General features: G+C 49.4%; 1 protein-coding gene across 1 annotated transcript in view; it reads left to right on the forward strand.

Annotated features, from left to right (window-relative positions):
* Positions 1-25086, forward strand: part of LOC119454055 (fatty acid synthase-like) — a 322635-nt gene that overhangs the window by 118874 nt on the left and 178675 nt on the right. Inside the window, 1 exon segment of the mRNA XM_049667895.1 lies at positions 16301-16551. Coding sequence (XP_049523852.1) covers positions 16301-16551 — 251 coding nt within the window.

Below are 25086 nucleotides of genomic sequence, written 5' to 3' on the forward strand. Positions count from 1 at the left end.
ATTCTGTGGAATGTCGCGATGGGGAGGAATAATCACGAGAGTAACATTTGTCATTCACTCTACAATAGTCAAAGCTAATAGAGTGTTTTAGCTGAGCGCTTGCCGTCCGCTCCGCTCAGGCTGGCATATGCTAGCAAATGCCACACAACCGCTTAGCGGGAATGCTATTGCGCTAGCGCACGACGCTCGTACCGGCGGCAGCGGAACGAAGACCGCATCCCTCGCTCCGCTACAAAGCCGACTGAGCGGAGCGTGACAGCGTGTCTACTTGGCCTCTTCGTCGTTTGGAGCCGACAGCGCGTCGCTCGCGTCTCGGCAAGGCGCGCTTATCAAATGCGAAATCTACGCAGTTCTCTGCGGTATCTCAGAGCACGAAATCTGAGTGGAGCGGAGCGTAAGCGGCGCGGCGCTCGGCTAAAACTGTCTAATGAGGAAATAAACGAGTTTCTCCGCAAATAAAAGCCTGAATCCACGGCAGCGCGCCAAGCGGTCGACATCAGTCACTTCCGTTTTCGGTTTTGGACGCGCGCGTTTTGAACGCTACTAGCACGCCGGCTGTTTTTTTTTTTTTTCTTTTCTTTTTTTTTTTTTTTTGCCCGACCGCGCACGGTCTTTGTGCGGAATCGGTTTATAGCTTGGTAAAAATGATGGCGCACGATCTTGTCAAGTCCCATCGAATCTGTGCCACGTACAACTTCACAAAGTAGACGCAAGGCCCCTTGTGAAATGAGTAAATATTTATTTTGCTCTATATAAAAGCTCGTCCCGCGCTTTTTGTGCGTTCATCCAACGTTGTGACCCCAGGTAAGCAATAGTTCCCGTATGAAGCTCTACCGGACGGCATCAGCTGAAAAAAAAAGTAAATTACAAGCATGTTACATCTACAAGCATTTAACAGCATGTTACAAGCATGTGTCATTTTGGTATTTAGACATAGGAATACTGCGTGTAGAGGCGAAACGTGCGAGCGCGGTGAATGGGCGGCATTACGAACAAAGGCAATTCGCTTTTACATAAATGGTGTAGGAAATACCCGACTCATACCAAACAATACCATAAAATATGAACACATCCGATTTCCAAGCATTCCCCCATTTCCAGGCATTATTTCCTGCACTCTAGCAGCAAAATTACACGGGTGACTGCGCGTTTCCAAAACTTGGCCTTGGGTGACGCGACGGTACGCTACATACACAGACGGACGCAACAGAGGCTCCCAGCCGGACCATGTTAGACATTCGCTAATGCCTTCTACTCGCACTCAAGACAAATGCGTGGGTGCAAAGCCTGTTTTCAGTCCTTTAGAAGACGGAATTTTCGAATTACAAGTTTCTGATATGTTCCTCGGCGGTATCTTTTTTGCGTTCTGCCGACGCCAGCAACACACTCCAATGTTATTACTCTTGGCAATCGCCCATCGCCTTTTCGACAGGCGTGAGTACCGAAAGAAGGTATATGTTGTGGCGGGGCCACAAAAAACGTCACAAACTTGTCCCTCTAAGATTAATTACACGCCAAACTAACTTTGTCACCACGGCCGAGCTGCTTATCGCTGCGTCACAGCGCGCTGTGCGGCCAGCGTGCCTCAAAAGTACCCCAAAAAGTAACGAAATTACTTTTCAGTAATGTCTGGCGTCAGAGAAAGCGGCACAAACTTCTCCTAGCGAGATGCACTATAGACTACGCACCACGGCCGAGTTGGTTCTCGCTAGCTGCGTCACAGCGCCCTGTGCGGCCAGTGTGCCTTGACACAACCAAAATAAATTACAATAATCCCCTAGGAAGCGTCGGAAACATGTCCCAGCACGATTCATTACCTCGAATTAACTGCGCCTGGACGGCCGAGCTGTTTTTCGCTAAGTTTTGGTCCCGTGCAGTAAGCCTAATTGCGTCGTAGACTGTGAAACAAGATTTCTCACCTTGCCGTAGTCCAATAGTGCAGTGGTGTCTTGTCCCAGTGCAGAAGGAACGCAAGAATACGCCGGGAGCCCAAGAAACCAGGCTACATTTAAAAAAAAAGGACACAGGCGGGTCGCCGCGGGCGAGCGCTCAAACTCGCGCGCAGCCGCCATCGCTCGCTTCGGGGGAGTGTCTGGCGGATGACGCATGCATCTGGCGCGTCATTGGCCTGAGGCTAGGTAAGGCAAGAAAAAAAATTACTCCATCTCCCGCTAAAGGGAAACATGTGTGGATGCAAAGCAGCAGGCAGATGGTTTCGCGGCAGCGGCCCGAGCGCTCATCGCGGCGCTGCACAGGAGAGAGAATGAGGCGCGCGCGCTCCGTCATTTTCATACCGCGGAACTACCGTGCAGCCCCCAGAGGAGTATGCAGCTGTCGCACTACCTGTCGAGCGCGCCGCTCCGGATTCCTAGAGGAGAGAAAGGGGCGGAGCGTAGGAGAGGAGAGAGAGGGGGAGGGGACGCGCATGCGCTGTGGAGGTGCGGCCCGCGGGCGCCGCTCCGTAGAGTATTCCTAGAGGAGAGAAAGGGGGGAGCGTAGGAGAGGAGAGAGTGGGTGGGGGGACGCGCATGCGCTGTGGGGGTGTGGCCCGCGGGTGCCGCTCCGTAGAGTATTCCTAGAGGAGAGAAAGGGGCGGAGCGTAGGAGAGGAGAGAGATGGGGAGGGGACGCGCATGCGCTGTGGGGGTGTCGGCCCGCGGGCGCCGCTCCGTAGAGTATTCCTAGAGGAGAGAAAGGGGCGGAGCGTAGGAGAGGATAGAGAGGGTGAGGGTACGCGCATGCGCTGTATGGTGTGTGTCCGCGTGTGCCGACTCCGTAGAGTATTTCCTAGAGGGTAAAGAGGCGAGCTTTAGAGAGGAGTCTGCAGGGGTGTTGTGCCAGGCCGGTCAGGCCCGGGGTGGGGTGGGAGGCCGTGAGGCCTTCCCGCTTGTAGAAATGTCCTTAGAGGCGTGCGGAGAGCCCTGACGAGTCAAGGAACTCCGCGACGCCTCGAAGTGCAGAAAGGTGGTGTCGGCCGGGGAAGAGGAGATCTTCCTCCTTGCCAGAGGGGAGGCCCAGGCGGCGGAACTCCTGCAGGAGTGGGCCCCGCTGCTGGAGGTGCGCCGGGCAGGCCAGCAGGAGATGTTCGATTGTCTCCGGCTCCCCACAGGAGCTGCAGGCCGGGGACGTCGCTCGTCCCAGTCGGTAGCTGCGTGCTGCCGTCCAGCTGCAGCCGATGCGGAGCCGGAGAAGGAGCGAGGTCTCCCTGCGAGCCAGGCCTCGCTGGGGGAGTGGTCGTGGGGGGCATCCCAGTGCCACCCGTTTGTCTGGGTGGTGGGTCGCCAGGTGTCGCCGCAGCCTCAGTCCTGTGAAGTCGCCCTCCGTCACGGCCCCCTAGAGGAGAGAAGGGGGAGCGTAGGAGAGGAGAGAGAGGGTGAGGGGACGCGCATGCGCTGAGGGGGTGTGGCCCGCGGGTGCCGCTCCGTAGAGTATTCCTAGAGGAGCGAAAGGGGCGGAGCGTAGGAGAGGAGAGAGATGGGGAGGAGGCGCGCATGCGCTGTGGCTGTGTGGGACGCGGGACAACAGACAGAGCCGCCGGCAAGAAACGCTTCGCATTTAATAAGTCGCAAAGTTTAAGTTCATTTATACGCAAAACGTTTTAGTTTTCGCGACAAAGAATTTAAAAAATAAATCAATGTCTGTTAACCTAATTTCACTTTCTTTTTTTCGATGCTACCGGCAGCCAACGTTCGGCATCAATACTATAGCGTGACGTATGGTGACGTGTTTCCTGTTGTCAGTTTTTGCTGAGTGTCCCCTCTTGTTGAATTTCTCTATGGTTGTGGCCTCTCCCCCTTACACTCTCTCAGCAATCACGTGATGGCACAGCGGCGCGCGCGGCAACGCTCGTTCGTCAGACGTCTCGTTGCAGCAGTCGAGTTAGTCGGATGGCTCCCAAGCGGCCTGGTGATGATTCCACGGCAAGCGGTTCGGAGAAGCGCCCCAAGAATGTGGATTCCCCCGATACCAAACGCCAGAAGAAGAATGAGCAAATGTGCATGCGGCGGGCTAACATGTCACCGGGCACCAAGGCCAGGGAAGCGGAACGGAAGCGACAACAGCGAGTGGACACCGACGACAACAGCCACCACGCAGCATGGCAGCTGTCTTAATCTCGTCTTCCAGACAAATCCAACCATGAAAGATCTCGAGTACATATCAGTACATTTCAGGGATCACAAGGCAGCTATCGTAGACGTCGACCCAGCCAAGCATAAGGAATTCATGGGGCATTAAAGCAAAGACACAAAGAATGCATGAATAAAGAGTCCATCGTTTACTTCAAACCACACTTTGTTAATCTTTGTCAAAAAAAAAAATGAGGGACACATTGTAAGTTCCAAAGTGTATTCGGCGAAAGCCTGTGCCCATTCCACTGGGAGTGTCATGCACAAAAATAACAAAAAAAAAAAAAAGACACGGAGTAGTCAGTCTAATGGCCACAGGCTTTCGCCGAACACACTTTCGAATTTACAAAGTGTCCTTGAATTTGTTCCATTACAGAGTGCCAGTGCTTGGTTCTCGTTTGGGCGGTTGGGAAATTCAGGCCCTACTTACACGGACGACCCTTCTTTGTAGTTACCGACCACCACGCACAGTGCTGGCTGTCCTCTCTCAAAGATTCTTCCGGACGCCTTGGTCGCTTGGCCCTGCGCCTACAAGAATTTTCATATTCGGTCGTCTACAATTCCGGCCGCCTGCACCTGCGTGCGGATTGCTCAGCCAGGTACGCGGTACACAACCCAAAGAACGTTGATGAGGACACCAACAACACAATGTTTCCCGTGTACGACCTGATTCACATCGGTGAAGAACAAGACCATGACCCTTCATTGCTATATATAATCAATCGCCTAAAATCATCACCTAATGAAGCATCTGTCAGCAAAAATGCGATTCTGGAGGGGGTCCTATACTGCAGCAATTTTCAACCTGATGAACCTGAGCTTCTTATTGTCGGGCCGAGACATTTACGACGGAGTGTCTTCACTGAACGTTACGATGCACCCACTGCCATAACGAGCGTGTTCGCCCCAAACGAGCGTGTCCGGCGTCAGTTTCTTTTGGCCAGGTTTTGCACGCTCCGTCTGCCGTTATGTGGAGACTTGCGAATAATGCAAATGTCGCCAAACATCCCTTAAGTCAATAATGGAACCATTCTATCACGTTGGCCTACATGTTCTTTGCCCTTTTCCCACATCCACATTGGGAACAAATGCATAGCAGTGGCTACTGATTATGCTACACGCTACGCAATTATTCCAGCTCTGCCGACCAGTTGTGCAATTGATGTCGCGGACATCTTGTTACGTGGCATTATAGTGGTGAACGGTGCCACGAGACAATTGCTTACTTAGCGTGGTCGTTACTTTCTCTCTCAAGTCATCGCCGACTTATTGCGTTCCTGTTCGACTCAGCACAAATTGACTACTTTTACCATCCCCAGACCAACGGCCTCACGGAACGCTTTAACCAAACTCGCACAGACATGCTCGCTATTTATGTTTCGCCGGACAACCGTGACTGGTACCTCGCTTTTGGTATAATTCCTTTCCTTATAGTACAGCTAGATTACGAGAGCCAACTTTACCTGTATACACTATACTCCCACCATCTACAAACTCCATTGGCGAGTACGCCCGTGATGCCATCGCGTGGGCGGACCGCGCCCGTCAGCTTCCCACACTCGGCTTACGGCATCACATAGCAACCAGAGGCGCTGTCATGATGCTTCGCACCACGAAGCGACTTTCTCTCCTGGTGCACTTGTGCTTCCCTGGTCCACTTCCGGCCATGTGGGCCTCCTGGAAAACCTTCTTTCCTTGTACACGGGACCATACCGGGTGCTACGCCAGGTTACACCTGTTACCTACGAAATTGCCCCTGTCAGCTCCACCTCGTCGTCTCTCCTTCCATCCAGTGACGTCGTTCGCGTATCAAGGTTCAATATTTAGCAGTGCACTTCCGACGACTCCCTTTAGAGCTCCAGGATGGTGCTTCTTCCGCCGGGGGCAATGCTACGGAACAGTTATTTCATTGACCAAGAGCAGGTCTATCATGATTGAAGAGATGATGAGGACCATTATAACCCGCCACGGGCTGTTCGTTCAGGGCAGACCTACATGCATATGCGCTTGTAACTATGCCTGTATATAGTCATTCCCGTGCGCCATTGTACGCAACATATTATTAAAGGCGTGTCGTGGTGCCAAGGTTCAAGTGGCAAAAGAAAGTTTTTCTCAATCCATGAAGCCCGCACCAACATCATGTTAACCCGCCGTGGTTGCTCAGTGGCTATGGTGTTCGGCTGCTGAGCACGAGGTCGCAGGATCGAATCCCGGCCACGGCGGCCGCATTTCGATGGGGGCGAAATGCGAAAACACCCGTGTACTTAGATTTAGGTGCACGTTAAAGAACCCCAGGTGGCCCAAATTCCGGAGTCCCCCACTACGGCGTGCCTCATAATCAGATCGTGGTTTTGGCACGTAAAACCCCATAATCTAATCTAACATCATGTTAACAACAGCTTCGAACTAGAAATTGAGGTTTAGCTTGATATACGATCTCCATTGACCCGATAAGCACATGTGTTCCTTTTCTGGCTCGAACGTTGCGACCCACATCCGCCAGCTGCACACTATACTTCAACAGCTGGAACGAAAACTGTGCGCCCGCGCACTTGCAATTTGAACTATTCGTATCTATCATGCAGTTATTATATTGAGCGCACGTGTTTTCAAAAGCTTTTCATTCTGTTCGATAGCTCCTTGCGTCGAGAATCGCAGCTCACAGTAACCTCCAAGGATTGTGAAACGCCACAAGCTGTTGCTTAGCCTTCCGTCGCGCTGGTTTCAGTGACTATATACGTTTCTCTTCGAGGACTTCGCAATCGTAACTGGAGGCCATTTTGTATTTCTGTCGTTACCTCTTTACTTTGTAGAAGTTAGCTATTTGCCGATGCTTGTATGTTCATTAATCAGGTTAAGAGAGCAACACAGAGAACCCGGAGGAGAAAATGCAAGATGAAAACATCGCGATAAACGCTATATCCGACCTCTTCCGCAAGCAGTCTGGCCGAGCTTAGGAAGAAGCTGTATGCGAGCGTCGACTTCGTCAAGGACGGCGAATCCCGATGGCCACACGGTAAGCGCGCCTTGTAAGATGCAAGGAGTGAAGGAAAAGTCAAGATTAACTCAGAAACTTCGTTGCACTCCCATTCTCCAAGAAACAAGTGATCACGCAGCGAAATGACTAACATCAGCCTAATATATACGGCAAGGTATTTTCTCAGAAATGACGCACGTGCTACGCTTGAAATGCTAAAGCAAAGCTTTCTTTGCTTCTTCGATTTTTCCACTACTTCTACTACTACTACTACTACTACTACTACTACTACTACTACTACTACTACTACTACTGCTGCTGCTGCTACTACTACTACTGCTGATGTTGCTACGACTACTACTGCTGCTGCTACTACTACTACTACTACTACTACTACTACTACTACTACTACTACTCTGCGGCTGCTGCTGCTGCTGCTGCTACTACTACTACTACTACTACTACTACTACAACTACTGCTGCTGCTGCTGCTCTACGACTACTACTACTACTACTACTACTACTACTACTACTACTACTACTACTACTACTACTACTACTACTACTACTACTATTACTGCTACTATTGTCTTCGTGGAAGTGACTGCTTAAGGTTGGATCCAGGGTGTATAAACGTACATGCAGAAAATGTGGCTCACTCCACTTTGATGTGGTGCATTGGCGTGCAAGTAGGCGGAGAATCCTTGCAGCATCTGTCTTATACACCGGGATCGATCGGTGGTTGTCTTCTACATGAGCTGAACGAGCAGCTTGATCGGCACGTTCATTGCCAATGATTCCACAGATACTTGTCATTTCCATTATCAGTCAGGTGCGTGGTGTATGGCGTCTGTGATTTCGAACACCAACGGTTCATGCGGACAGCGGCGTAAGGCTGACAGTAAACGTTGCAGTGCCGCATTCTAGTCGCAGAAAATTGACCATTTGTGTGCTGGTCAGTCGTTAATAAAGTATAGTGCGACTCGAAGCGTTGCTGGTTCTGTTGCCGTCGACGTTCTCAAGTGAGGAATTTTCAACTTGATAGTGGTGGCTCTTGCCGGAATGACGACAGCTGCGTTCGGCCGTCGGTATGTACGTGGGTACTCCGGTACTTCTCATATAATAGGAATAAGGTAAGCTGTTTAAGAGCTGGCGATGACCTATCTACTTTTTTCCGGATGTCAGGTATGGTCAGGTGGATCTTCGTAGTTCTCGTGAGTCGTAGGTCTCCTGGAGGGCGTGAAGCAAGATGGTATTGTCGCGAAGAACGTATGCCGCGGCCGACCTTGAGGAATCCTGAAACGGGTTTGAACGAGTGTATGCACGTGTAGTGCGGTCGCTCGGGGGGGGGGGGGGGAGGTCCATTAGGTTTGGCCAAATTTGTTGTCCACGGTCTATTGTCGCGACCATGTCTGCGTGGTCCCGAAAACTCTGGCCCCAATTGGAGCACGACGGCTTGCCTGATTGGCTTGCATAGCCGATTGGTGCAGAGGCTTGCGTCTCCCACGGGTCCGTGGGCCCCTTGAATGCTGTAGAAACACATTTAAGGAAGGGGTTTTGAGTCTTTTTGAGTGAGCAAAGACACAGCAGCCCACGGCGCCACTTCACCACGGGAGACCAGGCCGGTCAGGCAGGCCGTCGACGATCAGTATGACATCGTTTCATGTATAAGATGTGTGTACAGTTTTAAGGAACCAAGTTAATGCCAAGTTAAATAAATATAGCTTCTTCAAATGTTACTTCTTGTTGTCGTCGTACCTGACGATCTGCACCTGCCGCTGCCAGAGCTCATCCCCCTTCATCGTCGTGTCCTTGCTGAGCTGATGCGTCCGAAAACTAACTGCTGCGTCCCTTCGCTACAGTATAGTCTCACAATCTGCGGATACCGTTCGGTAGAACAAGGCACGTGGTCTCTCCGCAGGCAGAGAGGCTATAGGGTGGCAAGGAGTCCGGGCAAAGTGCCTCACGTGCACTCTTAGCGCTTCAACTACGATGTGGGTCTTGATGAGGCGGTCTCTGAAGACTGCAATAGTCGCTGCTGTACACGTACATCGATGAAGGCTTGGACAAATCCGGAGCGCCTGGGCCTGAACAAATATAAAGCCAAGCTACACAACGGTATGTTTCTGTTACCTTTCTGAAAAATTAACATACTGCAAATTTCTCAAGCAGACAACTCACGAAAGGCGTGCGGACGCAAAGCCGCATTAGAGCACCGCTGCTTCTAGACGTTTAACATCAGCTCACCACTGTAGTATAGCACTACAAACACTGATGCATGTATGAATAAACTTTTATTTCCCTTGTACTGCGATAGAAATTACATGGACACTCCAAGCGCATTTTTGTCGTCGCCGTCGTCGTCGTCTTGAGGTTCCGTGTAAAGTCCAACGGCGATAAAACCGTCGCCACGCGCCGTATGCTGTGTGTGCGAGTGAATGCTTCCGAGGGTGAGCCCGCAACCGCAGCTGAATTTCGCGCACGCGAGAGAGGAGGGTGACCGCAAGCACGCGGTCTTCGTTCGCGCGCGAGGCACGTGGAGGAGGCGATGGAGACAGTGAGGGGGGGGGGGGGGGTGCATTCTGCTTTTGCGGCTGCTGCTAACGGAGTTGCCACGCGGGAGTCGTATCTTGAAAGCGATCTGCGATGTGACCAAAATGTGCGCCCGCGGCCTACGATAGGTACAGGTGCGATGGTCTGCGATAGGTACAAAGTGCATGCGCCGAGTGCCGGTAGCTTCCTATGCGTTGTTCTTACGTGTTTAGTTCCTACGCGTTTAGTTTGCGCTGAAGCGAGAGCCAGCGCGAAGATCAATTTGCTCGCCACCGCTGGCACGCTTTCTCCCTCCAGCGTTTTGCCGAGTTTCCGCGGTCATCGAGTGAGATGTGTTCATGTTTACCTGTGCACGCGTGACACCGTGCTTGTTTAATTAGTTAGTAAGCGAATATTTTCAACTTTATACGGCCGATAAATCTACTACTTCGTATAGATGTATACTAATTTGCTATCGCAATCGATGCGTCGCCTTTCGAGAGAAACTGCGAATTTGTTAGGAAAGGGGAGGGCCCGGGGGAGGGCGGGAGAGGGAGGTCTATGTGCTCCACTTCCACCACCTTATGTGGCTAGAAGTCCGTCCACCAGCCGTGGTAGGCTTCAGCTACCTGCGCAGCCTACCTCAAGACTCGGTCCTGTAGGGTGGGATCAGAGCTGCACCAGGCAATATCCCACAGCTCCTCAATAACAATTAAGGATTTAAGGAAGGGGGGAAGGCTAGATCTAATGGGGCATTGCCACAGGATATGGGAGAGATCTGCTGTCTGGACAGCGCAGAAGCGACAATTGGGTGTTGGGTATGTAACGGGACAAAATAAACGGACAACGACTGTCAAAACGCTGGCAGCAAGCGCAGGTTCGCGCGGTCTATCACTTCAACGGAAACTGAGCGGCGAATGCACAGTGCATACAATGGTCAGAGCCGTGTGGAGATAAGAGACGGTGCGGGCGACCAGTACCACCGGGCAAAGTGCAGAGAAGTTGTTGGCAGAGGAGTACCTCCCCCCCCTCCCTCCAACGCTGCTTGCCCGCTTTCATGCTTTCGAGTGGGAGATTGAGTGGCAAGATACGCATTTGGTGCCGGAGCACAGCGCCGCCCCGCCTCCCTTCCTCCCATACCCCCACGGCCTTTCGCGCGACGGCCGCGTTTGCTTTCCGCCATGCGTTCGCTCTCCGTGATAGCGCGTGGGGGAGTTCGCCCTCCGTGATAGCGCGCGTCCCTCGCGCGTTTTCGCTCGAGCATACGGCGCGCGGCGACGCTTTTATCGCCCTTGGAATCTATACGGAACCTCACGGCGACGGCGACGCCGACAGCAGAAATCCGGTTCAAGTGTCCATATAATTGCTATCGCAATAAAAGAAACACAATATGATGCAAAATTCTCGAAAAGTAAATAGCGTAAAATAAGCAGGGGTGGTGCATGCACCCGTATACGTGGGTGCGTTTATGCTTTAAGGCGTTTCGCATTCTTCGAATACCCCCACGCACTATCCAGTATCTATCTACGCGCCTGCCTGCCCGCCCGTCCGTCGGCCTGCCTGCCTGCCTGCCCGCCTGCCTGCCTGATTTTCTTGTGTCTCAAATCCTTTCACGGCCAACTTGGGTGACTGGGCAATCCACGTTTTAATGGGTAGACGATTGAGCTGCTGTGCTGCGGAAAGCTATTTAGAAAACCGTCAGCAACAACTTGGGTTGCTGAGTGTGCGCCACTGCGTATGTTCCACGCTCCAATGAACCTATTTGACGACAAATTGACTATTTCAGTATGTTGTGAGGGGCGGAGGTGTGGGCGACCGAGGCTGACAGGGCACGGCCTAAGGAACGGAATAGCATGTTTACCGCGTAAGGGATTGAGGAGCGGCTACGACCAACACAAAGCATGGCCATTGCGGGGCGCGCCGCGAACACACAAAGCCCAGCAAGCGATGCACATGCTGCGTCCCTTCTTTCTCTGGAAGGAATACTCGAGGCACAGCTATTCATTGACCAAGAGCAGACCTATCATGATTGCAGAGACGATGAGGACGACTTTATAACCCGCCACGGGCTGTTCGTTCTGGGCTGGGCTACGTGCATATGCGCTTGCAACAATACCTGTATATAGTCATTCCCGTGCACCTTTGTAGGTAATATATTAGTAAAGGCGTGTTGTGAACAGGTTTACTGCCTAGGTTCAAGTGGCAAATGAAGGTTTGTCTCAATTCATTGAGCGCGCACCAACATTGTAGTAACAACAGCTTCGAACTACGCATTTGGGTTTAGCAGATGCACGACCTACATTCACCCGAGTAGCATATATATTTGTTTTCTGGCTCGAAAGCTGCCAGCCACATCCGCCAGCTGCACTTTATCCTTCAACTGCTGGAACGAAAACATCGCGCCCGTGCACAGGCAATTTCAAATATTTTTATCATGTAGTTATCATCTGAGAGAACGTGTTTTCAAACGCTTTTCATTCTGTTGCATAGCCTTTTTCGTCGAGAATCGCAGCTCACATTCACATCCATGGGTTTTGAAATGCCACAAGCTTCTGCTTAGCCTTGCGTCGCGCTGGTTACGGTGACTATATACGTTTCTAGTAGATGACCTTGCAACCGTAGCTGGCAGCAATTTTTTTTAATCCTTCACTTAACTCGTCACCTTGCAGAAGTAGGTTACCTGCCACTGCTTGTATTTTCATTAATCAGGTTTAGCGAACCACACCGGGAATCCCGAGGAGAATATGCAAGACGAAGACATCGTGATCAGCGGAATATCCGGCCGCTTTCCACAAGCAGACAGCCTGGCCGAGCTTAGGAAGAAGCTGTATGCGAGCGTCGACCTCGTCACTGGACGGTGAATCCCGATGGCCACAAGGTAACTGCGACTTGCAAGTCGCAAGGCTGGAAGCACTAGGCAAGATTAACTTGACAACTTCGTTGCACTCCCATTCTCCAAGAAACAAGTGATAACGCCGCAAAAAGCCGCACATTAGCCTAATATATGCGGCAAGCAATTTACCAGAAATATTATGGTGTACAATGCATGCACTACGCTTGTATATTAAAGCAGAACTTTCTTTGCTTCTTCCGATTTTTCCACTGCTGCGGCTGCTGTTGTCACTGTATTGCACGCCGCGTTGGGAGTTGGTTAAGAGCGTGTGTACAAATGTCAGGAGCACGGCAGAGAGTGGAGGGGACGTGTCAAACTCATGTGGACCTTTTCATCGCGTCCCCACTTTGTGCTCTAGAGCTCACTGGGGGAGCGTTGGAGGGGGAAAAGACGATGTGAGAAGGGAAAAAACGCTACTACTAGACACGACAGCAGTTGCGGGCAAACTGGACAGATATCCTGTCGAGAACTGGCAGCCCGGGCGAGCGTTCTGCGCCACAAACGCTCACCCGGGCTGCTGCATCTTGAAAGCCAACTACGGCGGGAGCAGAGTCCATCCTCGCCGTGTTTTCGCGGCTAAGATCGCGTTGATGCGAGCGCCGGCACGAAGCTCAATTCGCTCGCTGCTGCTGCACTGGCTCACTCAGCGTTTCGACGGCTAGTTTCTGCGGTCATCGAGTGTGATGCGTTAAGGTTTCCTTGTGCGCGCGTGACATCTTGCTGGGTAATTTAGTTAGGGTGCATATGTTAACAAGTTTATACCGACGATAAAACTACTATCCTCACTTTGTATAGTTTGCCACTAATTCGCTATCGCAATTGATGCTTCGCCTTTCGGGCGAAACTGCGACTTAAAAAAAAAATTCAGTTTAACACTTCTGCCACGATCCGTTGCACCGTGTGACGCAATCACAGTGCTAACCTTCTCGCAGGCTTGAATAATGGAGCACAACAATTACGCTTGAAGCAACACGTCTCGCTATCTGTTCTGCCTATTACGCCGAAAAATGAAAGTCGAGCTCGGAAGCAACGTTTACCATCAACTCACCACTTCTACTATTGCACTAAACGCTGATGAACCTAAATATTTGCCGTTAACATCGCCATCAATTATCCTCAATCAACGCAAACCGCACAGAAAGCTTCTGTTACGCTGATTCCCACAGCGTGTGGGATCCGCATAATTTTTTGCAGCCATGACTCACCTTGGGCGTACTAACGGTGCACTTTGTATAAAAAAAATTGTGCAGCACGATTAGGTACTCGAAAAAATGAGGAAAGCCATTGGAAAGAAATTCAATTTTAGTGTCCTCCGACGAAGAAGAAATACAAGATAGTGAAACGTTATCCAAAAGTAAAAAGGCGTAGAATAAGCATAGGTGGTGCATGCATCTACCCGTACGTGTGTGCCTTTATGCTTTAAGGCGTTTCGCATTCTTCGGATACCCCCACGCACTATCCAGTATCTATCTACGCGCCCGCCTGCCCGCCCGCCTGCCTGCCTGCCTGATTGTGTCTGGAACCGTTACAAAGCCAACTTGGGTCACTGGGCAATTCATGTTCTAATGGGCAGACGATTGAACTGCTGTGACGAGAAAATCCGTTTCGAAACCAACCGTCGGAACAACTTGGGTTGCTGGGTATGCGCTACTAGGTATGTTCCACTCTCCAATGAACCTATTTGATGTCAACTTGACTATTTGGGTACGTTATGAGGGGGAGGAGGGTGACAGGGTACCGCCTAGGGGAACGGAATCGCATGTATTACCGCATAAATGATTGCGGAGCGGCTAGGAACAACACGAAGCGGGGCCATTGCGGGCCGCGCCAGGAGCACACATACCACAGCAGTCGAAGCCCGCGCTACGGTGGCATACCCGCGCTGCGCTCCCTCTTTCTCTGGAAGGAATGTGCGACAGCAGATATATGTGCTAATGCGCGAGGTACCGCTAGTAATCGGCTCACTTCCGAGAAGTGTACTAATGCGCGAGGTTGCGCTAATAGTTGGCTCCCATCCCGCTACCTTTCCAAGGACGAAGTCCTTTCGGTCGGGTTCGAGTTAGCACACTTCTCGCTCAGTAGGCTTCCAGGAAGTCAGGCATGCGGTGCATTCCGCGCTGTCGTGAGGGGCCGGATTGATCAGAGGTAGGTTCTGAAACGGCGCTAGGTGTTGCGCTACTGGATGTAGCGGTGGTAGTGGCCTCTGCAGTATTTGCACAATCAGGGCTAGAGGGCCTGATTGTGCAAATACTGCAGAGGGCCATTACACATGGTGCTACATAAGGTGGCACATAGCGCTTTATCTGAGAAACGTGGACCACTCTATCATGAACCCGATCATACGGTCCTTGCCCTGAGATGCGATAAACCACAAATGTCACTGGAGTTTTATGTTCGAAGATCTGGTAAAGTGCTTAAAACTTCGGTGCTAACTTGGTTGTACTTGGTAGTCGTATTTCGCCCGAATGCCGAAGCATCGATTGCGATAGAAAATTAGTTGACAGCGACACAAAGTAAGGATAATAGCTTTATCAGCCATATAAAATTGTGAAATCTTGCTTACGAAGTAATTTAACAAGCATTGTGTCACGCGCGCACCAGCAAACATGAGCTCATCTCACTCGAAGACCATGCACGTTCGCTGTGAACACGCTATAGTGAGGAAGGGCGACAGCTGCAAGCGAATTGACCTTCGTGCTCCCTCTCGCTTCAACGCGAATTAAGCGGCGAGAACAGCGCACGCGAAGCTGTCAGCACTCGGCGCGCACTCTGTCCCATCGCAGATAGCTTTCAATGTAAGGCCTGCGCCAAATGCGCCATATGCAGCAGCCTCTGGAGTAAACCCTCCCCCCACTCCTCCCTTGCCCATGGCGCCTTGCGCGCGACGGAAGACAGCGCGCTTCCACCCCGCTTTTCTCCCTTGCGCGCGCGGAACTGAGCCGCCATCGATGGCTCACCCTCGCAAGCTCTCACTCACACATACAGGATACGGTGCGCGGCGACGATGTTATCGCTTACAGGAAAAAAAATAAAGCTGTCAAAAAGGACGAAGGACAAGAAAAGGGAATTCACCGGAAGGGTTGTGGTGTGAATTCCCTGCTCTTGTCATTTGTTTTACTGGTTTTTACTGCAAATGATGTACCATCTGGCTCGCATTTCTACTTTCCTGCGATGTCATCACCCGTTGACTTAATATTGGACATCACGGCGACGTGCTTCGAGTGTTCATATAATTGCTATCGCAGTAATGTTCCACACGCTCAAAGCGTCAGTGTTTCGCAAGCCCGGAAACATCTCAAATGTAAGATTCATTCCAGAGTGTTTTTGTCTCCGTAGCTTTCGAGCATGAAATTTTCTGGACCAACCGAGCGTACTATTATTATACAATTTGTCATACCACGGCAGACGTAAAGAAAGCCGTCCTAGGCTGAATAAACAGCGCGTTTTTTTTTCAGTTATTCATCTTGAAATAAAATGTATGCAGATCAGCACCATGCACTCACTAACGCTCACAAATTCGTCCTGTGACAACTAAACTTGATGATCCTAATTATCAGTCACTTCATAGTGTGCATTCGAACATCAATGTGAATCATGTGCCTGGACTAATCCTCAGTCACATCGTACTTTTCATTCAAGCATCAAAGTGAAGCGTGTGGTTGGAGGCCAGTACTTTCTCTAAGGCTTCAGAGTTGTCCAGAAGAGAAAGAACGCAAACTTGCGAACTTCATTCAGTTGCTAACCTTCTTCATACTAAACTGGCTGCTCGCAGGACTCGTTGCTGTGCCCGAAAGAATGGGAACTATCAAGGACCTGTCCCGCTTCGACGCGCAGTTCTTCGGCGTACCTCCTAGACAGGCCAACGTCATGGACCCACAGCTCCGGCTACTTTTGGAGACATCGTACGAGGCCATTGTCGACGCTGGCTACGACCCGTCGACAATGCGGGGTCACAGAGTCGGCGTATTCGCCGGCTGCATATTGTCTGAAACGAGGGTCGCATTGAACGTCGACGTGGACGAGGTCGATGGCCACACGTTGGTCGACAACCTGTCGGCTATGCTCGCGAATCGCGTATCCTACGCATTCGATTTCAATGGTATGAGAGAGGCATTCGTCATTGGATTACTTGAATTACAGTATTTACACTGTGTAGCCGTATACTACTCTGCAAACTCTAAAGAATTACGGAAATGGAAGGTGATAGGTTAAGGAGACCCAGGGTAATCAAGAAAGAAACAAAGGATGTGCACATAAACCCTTACCCTCTAATCATAGCACACAGGGCAGTCAGCCGGTCCTTACAGTCAATAATGTCCCTATTCTTTCTTTTTTTCGTCTTGCCCCTCAAAGAATTAAGAATGCCGTGCGTTAGGGCGCTAACGTGCTAAGTGCGAAGAATCGCGGTAAGCGAGGGACGCGATTTCAACTGTCGCATATATACATATTTAGGCAAAAAACAACGAAGAAAATGAAAGTGTAGAGGAAAACCAACTCGCGCTTTTTCATTGACACTGAAGTTCAAATAACTCTTTATTAGGAGTAACTTGACAGTAACATTTACCTTCCCCCTCGTCTTGCTATTCGCGGTAACCAAAGCCTTCACATTCACATGGCGCATGAGGGACTCCATATGTTATGGTACGCTGGCCGCTATCCTCGTAACGACTTTGTTGGTACTTTTTTTGGCTGAAAACAAAACCAGTTCGTAAAACCTCATATAGTTCGTAAAACCTTATATAGTCCTCTTCGCCGTGTATAGGCGTCAAACGCTTGTTGCAGCACCTTTGCGAGCAATCTCTCTTTGCAGTCAACAGTGACATACGCCCACGGTAACTGAATGAGCACATGACAGAGCCCCGCAAGTAAAAGTAGTGAACTGTAGTAACTGTAGTGAACTGTAGTAGTAAAAAGTTAACTGTAGGTTTACCATGCCCAAAAAGACGGAAAAGGGAGTGTTGTCTGGTATACAAGATTTGTGAAGTGCTGTCTGCAATGGGAGAACGTGAACTCTGTAGCACACACTCGCTGGGCTTGGGTCACAAGCCAGACATCAATAATCACGGGCGGCATGCAGGAATACGCCCTGAAATAGTACTGAACAGCCGGCCCAAGCGGCAGATCTTTTCTTCAAGTTCACTGCCACGGAGACATACCAACAAGGAAACACTCCACGAGGTCTACTTTTACTTACTCACCCAGGTCACCTTAGGCCTACAGAGTTCATAGTCCCCATTTTTGTTTACTTATCTCATATTATAGACGGCGGTCTGGATTTCCTAATATAGGCTATGCGACACCTACCTGGACAAGGAGACTAATATTTCTTCTTAAACAAATACATTTAGCCCAACCACTACCCGCATGCAAGCGTTATCATTTTTTAAAATGATTTTAACGCGATAGCGTGAAGGGCCCCGTGTCACAGAAAATTCGGCGTCGACATGCGATGTTGACGGGTGGCGGAGAAAATCATCCCCAAACACCCAGACCGCGCAGGCCCTCCACGTGGTGCAAAGTTTTGGAGAACAAAAATTGAATTTCTCACAGTGAAATCCGTCAGAAAAATGGTAAAGTACGACTTTAGCATTCGGCGTCGGATTCGCCGTCGGATTGTTTACCAATCGGCGTCGGATTGTAGTTTGAATGTACGAAAAAACCTAATTCTGCTACGAGGAAACTCAGACACAAAGGCCTTTTCCAGTATTTCTACCAGACATACAGCCTCGCGTTCGGGTACTCGCGAAAATGATATCCAAATGGTGCTCGCATCCTAGGCAGGTCAAATTGGGACTTCGCCTGCTAATTCGTTTTGGACACGCGCGCGCGTCGGGGCAATAGCAAACAAATAATAAAATAAATTCTAGGGGCGTGCGAATAGTGAAATTTCATCTTGAATCGAATAGTGCCGAATAGCGGCCAAAATATCGAATATCAAATTGAATATTGAATACAATAGATTTTGTTGAAAATTTAAAGAAAGAACAAAGAAATGACGTCTGCTCATGTCCTCGAGCACACAAAGCAGTGAGTGACTGTTACCGCAAGTCTACAAATTGTCATGCAGAAACACAAGCTGTTCCACATGACCTGGCCTTTGGGCTCTCTCACCGCGATGTTATGGTGTTTCCTGTAGTTGAAAACATGCTTTCACTGGGCACTCTGAAGCAGGGATGGGAAGGTACCGCAAAGCAATTACCGCAAGCCTTCGCTGTGCTGTGAGCAGATGAGTCATATTGATTCCTGATCCCGGGTGCAACCCCATATAAGCGCGCGGCGACGGTAGTTAAGACAGGATGTGAGGGAAAATGTTGGTGTAAAAGTCTTATACGGCGCTTGCGGTATACGCGACCGAAATACACAAAAGTACGTGCCATAGTTTCGGACGCGAAGTTGCGAAGGGCTTGATAGTTTTCTCATATTTGTGTTTTTTTTACGTGCGGAAATGGCATAATCTCCTTTAATATAAACATGTGCTCGCTTTTGAACCAGGATACCGTTGAAAGTTTTAACGAAATGCCTACTGTAACGACGTCAGCATTATTTTTAACCACACCACCATAAACAAGTTGCACCATCGGCCTTTCTCGCGTTTTAGATATTCGTCCTGTCGAATTATTCGGAACTTCGAATACTAGCTATTCGAAAATCGTATCAAATTATTCGATTAGATATTATTCGATTCGATTTCGGAACTCGAATATTCGCACACCCCTAAAAATAATTAAAAAGGTGCTAGGGACTTCACATTTTAATACAAGACCACTTATATTGCCCCTGGAAAAACGACTGTCCAGCAATGCCCTGTTTAAAAGTGAAGCCAACTTTAAGGGGATCGGTGTAAGCTTGGTCTTTGTAAGCTGGCTTTCCCGCGTTCAGTGTTGCAGTGAATGAAGCTGACTTGCCGTATGCGAACGGGTCCTGATAACGCTATCGCGTTCTACTCTTACAGGCGAAGCTTAAGCGTCCTCCAGTTTTTGCGCATGTTTGTTGTACTTTATCAAAATGCCTTTGTTTCCAGCATGTGAAGAAGACCTTCTCGATATAAGAACACTTTTATCAAAAGAATTTCATCAACACACTGTATCGTTCGGCGCAGGACCAAGTATCACAGTGGACACCGCATCTTCGTCGACGATGACCGCGTTGAACCAGGCTGTGCTGGCGCTCCGTTCAGGACAGTGCACGGCGGCCATTGTGGGCGGCGCAAACCTCATCCTTGACCCCGTCACGACACTTAACGAGGTGCGCCTCGGTATTCTCTCACGAGATGGAAAGTGCAAGAGCTTTGACTCCAGGGGTGAGTGCTACCGCATCATACTGCAGGACAATGACTTCCAGAGACCATCCCCAGCCCTTGTCGTGCGTTCACCATAACCCGCCATGTTGGTTAAATTCACACAGACTAGTCAAAATGTGGTTCCCGATCGATGGGCGTACCCTTATCTTATATACTTGCTTATCGCGGTCGCTTCTTTGCTTTTTGAAGTAATTCTTCACTTTAATACATAAGGTTTACTAGCTATTATGCATCAAGTTTTCAGAAAAACGGAACCGTCCTATGCGGATAAAACTAACTGCATGTCGCTTGGAGCAGCCTGACTAATTGTCTCGTATTTCTCTAATTATTCTAAATAATGAACTTGCACTATTTATGGAATAAACCTTTAAAGCGGAGATTTATATTGCTAGGCGAAACGAAGAAGCGTCTGTTACTCGTCTGTCCACAGAAAACTATCATCAGCTGAATAGACTGATCCCACCGACCGATCTGCGCATGCGCCGGTTTTCCTGACGTAGCATTGCCACCATCTTGGTTGTAGTCAACTGGTCAACCACACCACCGCAGGCCGCGCTCGTTGAGTATGCGCACGAGCTTCCCAGACATCTCTGCGACTCCGCCACCGAGAAACATTCGTCATGTATTTTAAGAAATTACATCGGCTGTTCATTGCAGCATGCGAGGCGAACGTTGAAAAGTGCCTGCTGCTCTTTCATTTCGGCTGTTACCCGCTGATTACGCGTTGAGTATCGTACTATTTGTTTGAGCTTTGTACGTAGTACATGCTGATGTACGCGGTCGTTTTGCGTTACTATTTTTGCACACGTGCATCTCGGTGACTGGAACATTATGTTTGCTTAGCGACGGACATAATAGGATTTGTATACCTGTTGGAGACAGGTTTGAAATGCGGCGCCGAAACTTTCGTGCCATAAAATGACGTGTATACCTATACATGGGTTTCGCGCACGACTTGCAGACTTCGGTAACAGTGATATCAAGAAGTTCTTAGGTAAGCTAGGCGGCGTTTTTAACATAATCGCTGATACCCAATAATCGTCAAGTCATCGATAGCCAATCAATAGCTAATCGATAATCGATCAATAATTAATAAATTTTGGGAAATGCTGGGGATGACTTGGCAGTGCTTAGCCTAGCCCAAATACGTGGCCAATACCTTGCGATAGCCAATCGATAGCCAATCAATAGCTAATCGATCAATAATCAATAAATTTTGGGAAATGCTGGGGATGACTTGGCAGTGCTTAGCCTAGCCCAAATACGTGGCCAATACCTTGCGATAGCCAATCAATAGCTAATCGATAATCGATCAATAATCAATAAATTTTGGGAAATGCTGGGGATGACTTGGCAGTGCTTAGCCTAGCCCAAATACGTGGCCAATACCTTGCAATAGCCAATCAAAAGCTAATCGATAATCAATCAATAATAAATAAATTCCGGAACATGCTGGGGATAACTTGGTAGTTCTTAGCCTAGCCCAAATACGTGGCCAGTACCTTGTGATAGCCAATCGATAGACAATCAATAGCTAATCGATAATCGACCAATAATCTATAAATTCCGGAAAATCTAAGTACACGGGTGTTTTCGCATTTTGCCCCCATCGAAATGCGGCCGCTATTCGTCCCCGTGTTTCTTCTCGCGCTGTGTATTACCTGGACCACCTATTAATCCATTGGATCCACGTCTCTCGAAGCTTTCGCTCTTTAGAAAACACATAGAATCCGAAGCCTTTGTCTCTTGTGTGGTTGTTGTAGCACCTAGGAACGCAGCAGGTCAATCCACCCATCGCACGATGGCTCTACACGAACCATAAAAACTGCCAAAAATCGTTCGGAAACAGGACGCACAGGCAATCCGGGCGGCTGGAGCGGCCGGATGACTACAAGTACCAGCATGCACCGCGGCAGCGGTGGCGTCGTGAAACTGGCCGGTCGGATCGGTCTATTGGCTCGATCGTTGTCGTCCTCTTCCACAGCTAGCTGCGTTGCCGCTCAACATACCCGCGTATAATTTCACTTCTCTTATGTCGTCGTAATGGGGAGGCCGCGTTTACGGGGTTATGAGCCATTGCTTAAAGGGGTATAAGCCATTCATTGTCTTACATAGCGGACAGGTTAAATTGTGAAGGAATTTGATTTCGAAGAATCGCAAGCGGCAAATGCGGGCGAACGCTGCTAACCACGCCGCCGAGCAAACTCGAGACATCGAACGCAAGCGACAACGGCGGACTGCGGGCATACCATCAGTGACGTCGTTCACTCCGTCGCAGCCGAACGTGTTTGTAACCTCAATGAAAAACACAAAGACGTAATCAATAATTGGGAAATAGTTTAATGAACCGTCGGGATTAACACAGTGACAAACACCAGGGCCGCACCTTTCAGCTTCGCTGGTTTACCATCTGTACACCGCATCTTCGGGCGGTGATTTTTTTTTTTTAATAATAGAACTGCTGCATTTATTTCAGGGTCAAGTGTGTTGAAAACATAAGATTCGAAAATACCGTTTTCATTTGCTTTCGACACGCTAGCGTGTGCTCCGTTTTTCTGCCCGCGTGGTAATGAAAGCCCGTGAATGTAAACAATACCACATTTAGGCTGGTTCTCAAGCCCGCTGCAGTAATTTTTTTAAGGCGCCGAAAAAAGAACCGTGCTAAATATAGCACGTGGCCAACGTGCTATATATTCATGTTTTCCATGTCACTCTAACATGTGATGTTGACACAACTGACGTGGCTATTATAATTAAAAGATTGTTAATGCTTTAGGAATTAGCTATACGAAAATTGATAGTCACTTTAGCATACGCCAAAAAGAGTGAAGGTGAAAGCCTGCGTGCTCAAGACACATTGATTAAATTACTTGACATTCTCATTCGAATGCGTTGGTACTTCTTATTACTTTTTTTTCCGACCAAAGATCGCGGGTTCAAGTCCCTTAATCGACGCTAGCTTAATTACCTATGTCCTAACTAACCTCACCCAAAGCTCTTGGTTTCGACTCCCACCACAGATCGTGGGTTTGAGTGCCTTAATTAACTCTATAATAATTACCTGTACTTTAGTACCTTCGCTTTAACGGCAAATGCGGCGGGTTCGACTCCCACACAAGCTAGAGGGTTTGACTCACACCGATGGTCGTGGGTTCGAGTGCCTGAATTAACTCTGTCTTAATTAACACGATGACGACGGTGACCCGCGCACCATCAAAACTGCTAGCGAGCGTTGCTTGCTTGACCCACGCACCATCAGAATTGTTGCGCGAGCTTTGCTTAGTTACTCATAAAAGACGATGACGACGGTTTCCAAGGAGGTTTAAACCTCCTTGGAAAGGCACGGTGTCGGTTTAGTAAGTGAATTACTACGCCGAGTCATCATCGCGTACGATTTCGCTTCGACGACATGGTTTTCGCTCAAGGATGTTGAAGGTCGACTGAACTATGAGACTTATGGACAAGGCCTTCGCCTTAATAACACAGAAAACGAGATGCCTCTTGAGGTTAGTGCTAATGACATTCAATTGGTTTCATTCGTGTAGAAGGTTACTGCGTTTTTTAAGTGAAACTTTGTAGGCTCAAAAGTGTCGGCGCTGGTGGTGTCACGCTGAAAAGTGGGCCGATCCTGGTGATAGTGCAGAAAGAGTCCAAGCTAAATGGCACACACCCCTGTCATGTGGTCCGCTCCTGGTGATATCGCAGAAAGGGTCCAAGCTCAATGGCAAATACGCCTGTGGGCTCGGTGACATGTAACATGCCCTTGAACTACCTTTGTCACACGTAGGACCCAAAGAGTCAAAATCACCTGCCCTTCCCTGTAGAGAAAATGGGGTTAAGCGAAGCTTGCCGTCCGATTCTACCGTGAGGGCTTCCGAAGCCCAAACGAAACGTGAGCGAAGAGCCGAGGGCCCCGAGTTGCGGGAGCGCGATGTTGAGGCCAAACCTCAGCGAAGAGCCGCCGACCCTGAGTTTAGGGTAAACGAAGCGCAACGCGTGCGACAGTGTCGTCTTGCCACAAGCTTCGCTTACCCCCATTTTCTCGACATGTGAAGGGCTGTGAAATTTTTTTTAACTTGGTTCATTATACCAGGCACACCTGGTGTAAACACGTTTAATATTCTCCTAGCGCCTACACGAATTGGGCAGTTTTTAGCTAACTTTGCATCTATCGTTGTCGGAGACCGGGATGACCTTAGTAGGGATGCCAAACAAGCTGAGAGGGGCGAATCACGTGTTCCGCTGATAAGGCCGGACTACGCATACACTTGCCAACGCGAGTAAGCTCGCGTCTACGCGCCTTCCGCATGCCGCGCCTCGCAAGGAATGACGTTTGTATCTACAAGAGACGCGCTCCAGCGCTTGGTCACTTGGCTCAATCATGCATGCCTTGGCCGACACAGTTTCGTGCTTTGTTATTGTTTGTGCTTCAAATTGCTTGAATATTTAAAAACGTAATTGTTTTACTTCTAGAGCTGCTATATCAGTGAAATAAGTAAAGAAGAAAACGTTGGAAGGCGATTCAACCTCCACTTGAATTCGATGAAAGTCTGCCTCAGTGATTTGGAGGTGAGAATGAGATGTACGAGTCAAATTTTTTATTCTGGGATGCATGCAGCATCTCAAAGAACGTCTGCTTGCTCGATATGCGGCGCAACATATCAACGATAGCGTCTCAAAACACTACCTGTCACGAGGGAAGAATGAAAGAACATTGCCATTACCACCGGTACCACCCCATGGTGATACCCCCACCGTGCTGATGGCAATGCGTGGTGGTATCGCCGGTCCGACCACAGGTCCACGGCGAGCACATCTACTCCCGGGAACATCCCTACACTGTGAGCACCGGTACCACCGGTACCAGATTATTTTGCGGATCGGCCCGCATTTTTGACTGTACCATATCATGGAAAGGCCCATGAAAGAGTCTAGAAATATATCTGATCCTGTAAAGTAGGGTTGATTCGCCAAGACTATATTGAGAGTAAAGACTTAAGTAGAGGTCCCTCTTGGGGGGGGGGGGGGGGGGGGGGGGGGGGGAAGAAGAATTAACTTGCGTGTTTTAACAATTTTCCAGGCATAAGTAACATGATTTCCTCTCGAGACGACAGCAAAATGAGCGCTGCTCGCGAAATCTATCAGGAATCCTCTTCACACATCCATCCGCACTGCCGCTTTTAAGCACTTTTTCTCTGCGGGAGGGAAAAGGGGCTTTTCTTCTTCGGGTGGACCTCGCATGTCCACGGCCCCGCTTG

Source organism: Dermacentor silvarum, chromosome 5 (assembly GCF_013339745.2).
Source record: "Dermacentor silvarum isolate Dsil-2018 chromosome 5, BIME_Dsil_1.4, whole genome shotgun sequence".
Classification (NCBI taxonomy): domain Eukaryota; kingdom Metazoa; phylum Arthropoda; class Arachnida; order Ixodida; family Ixodidae; genus Dermacentor; species Dermacentor silvarum.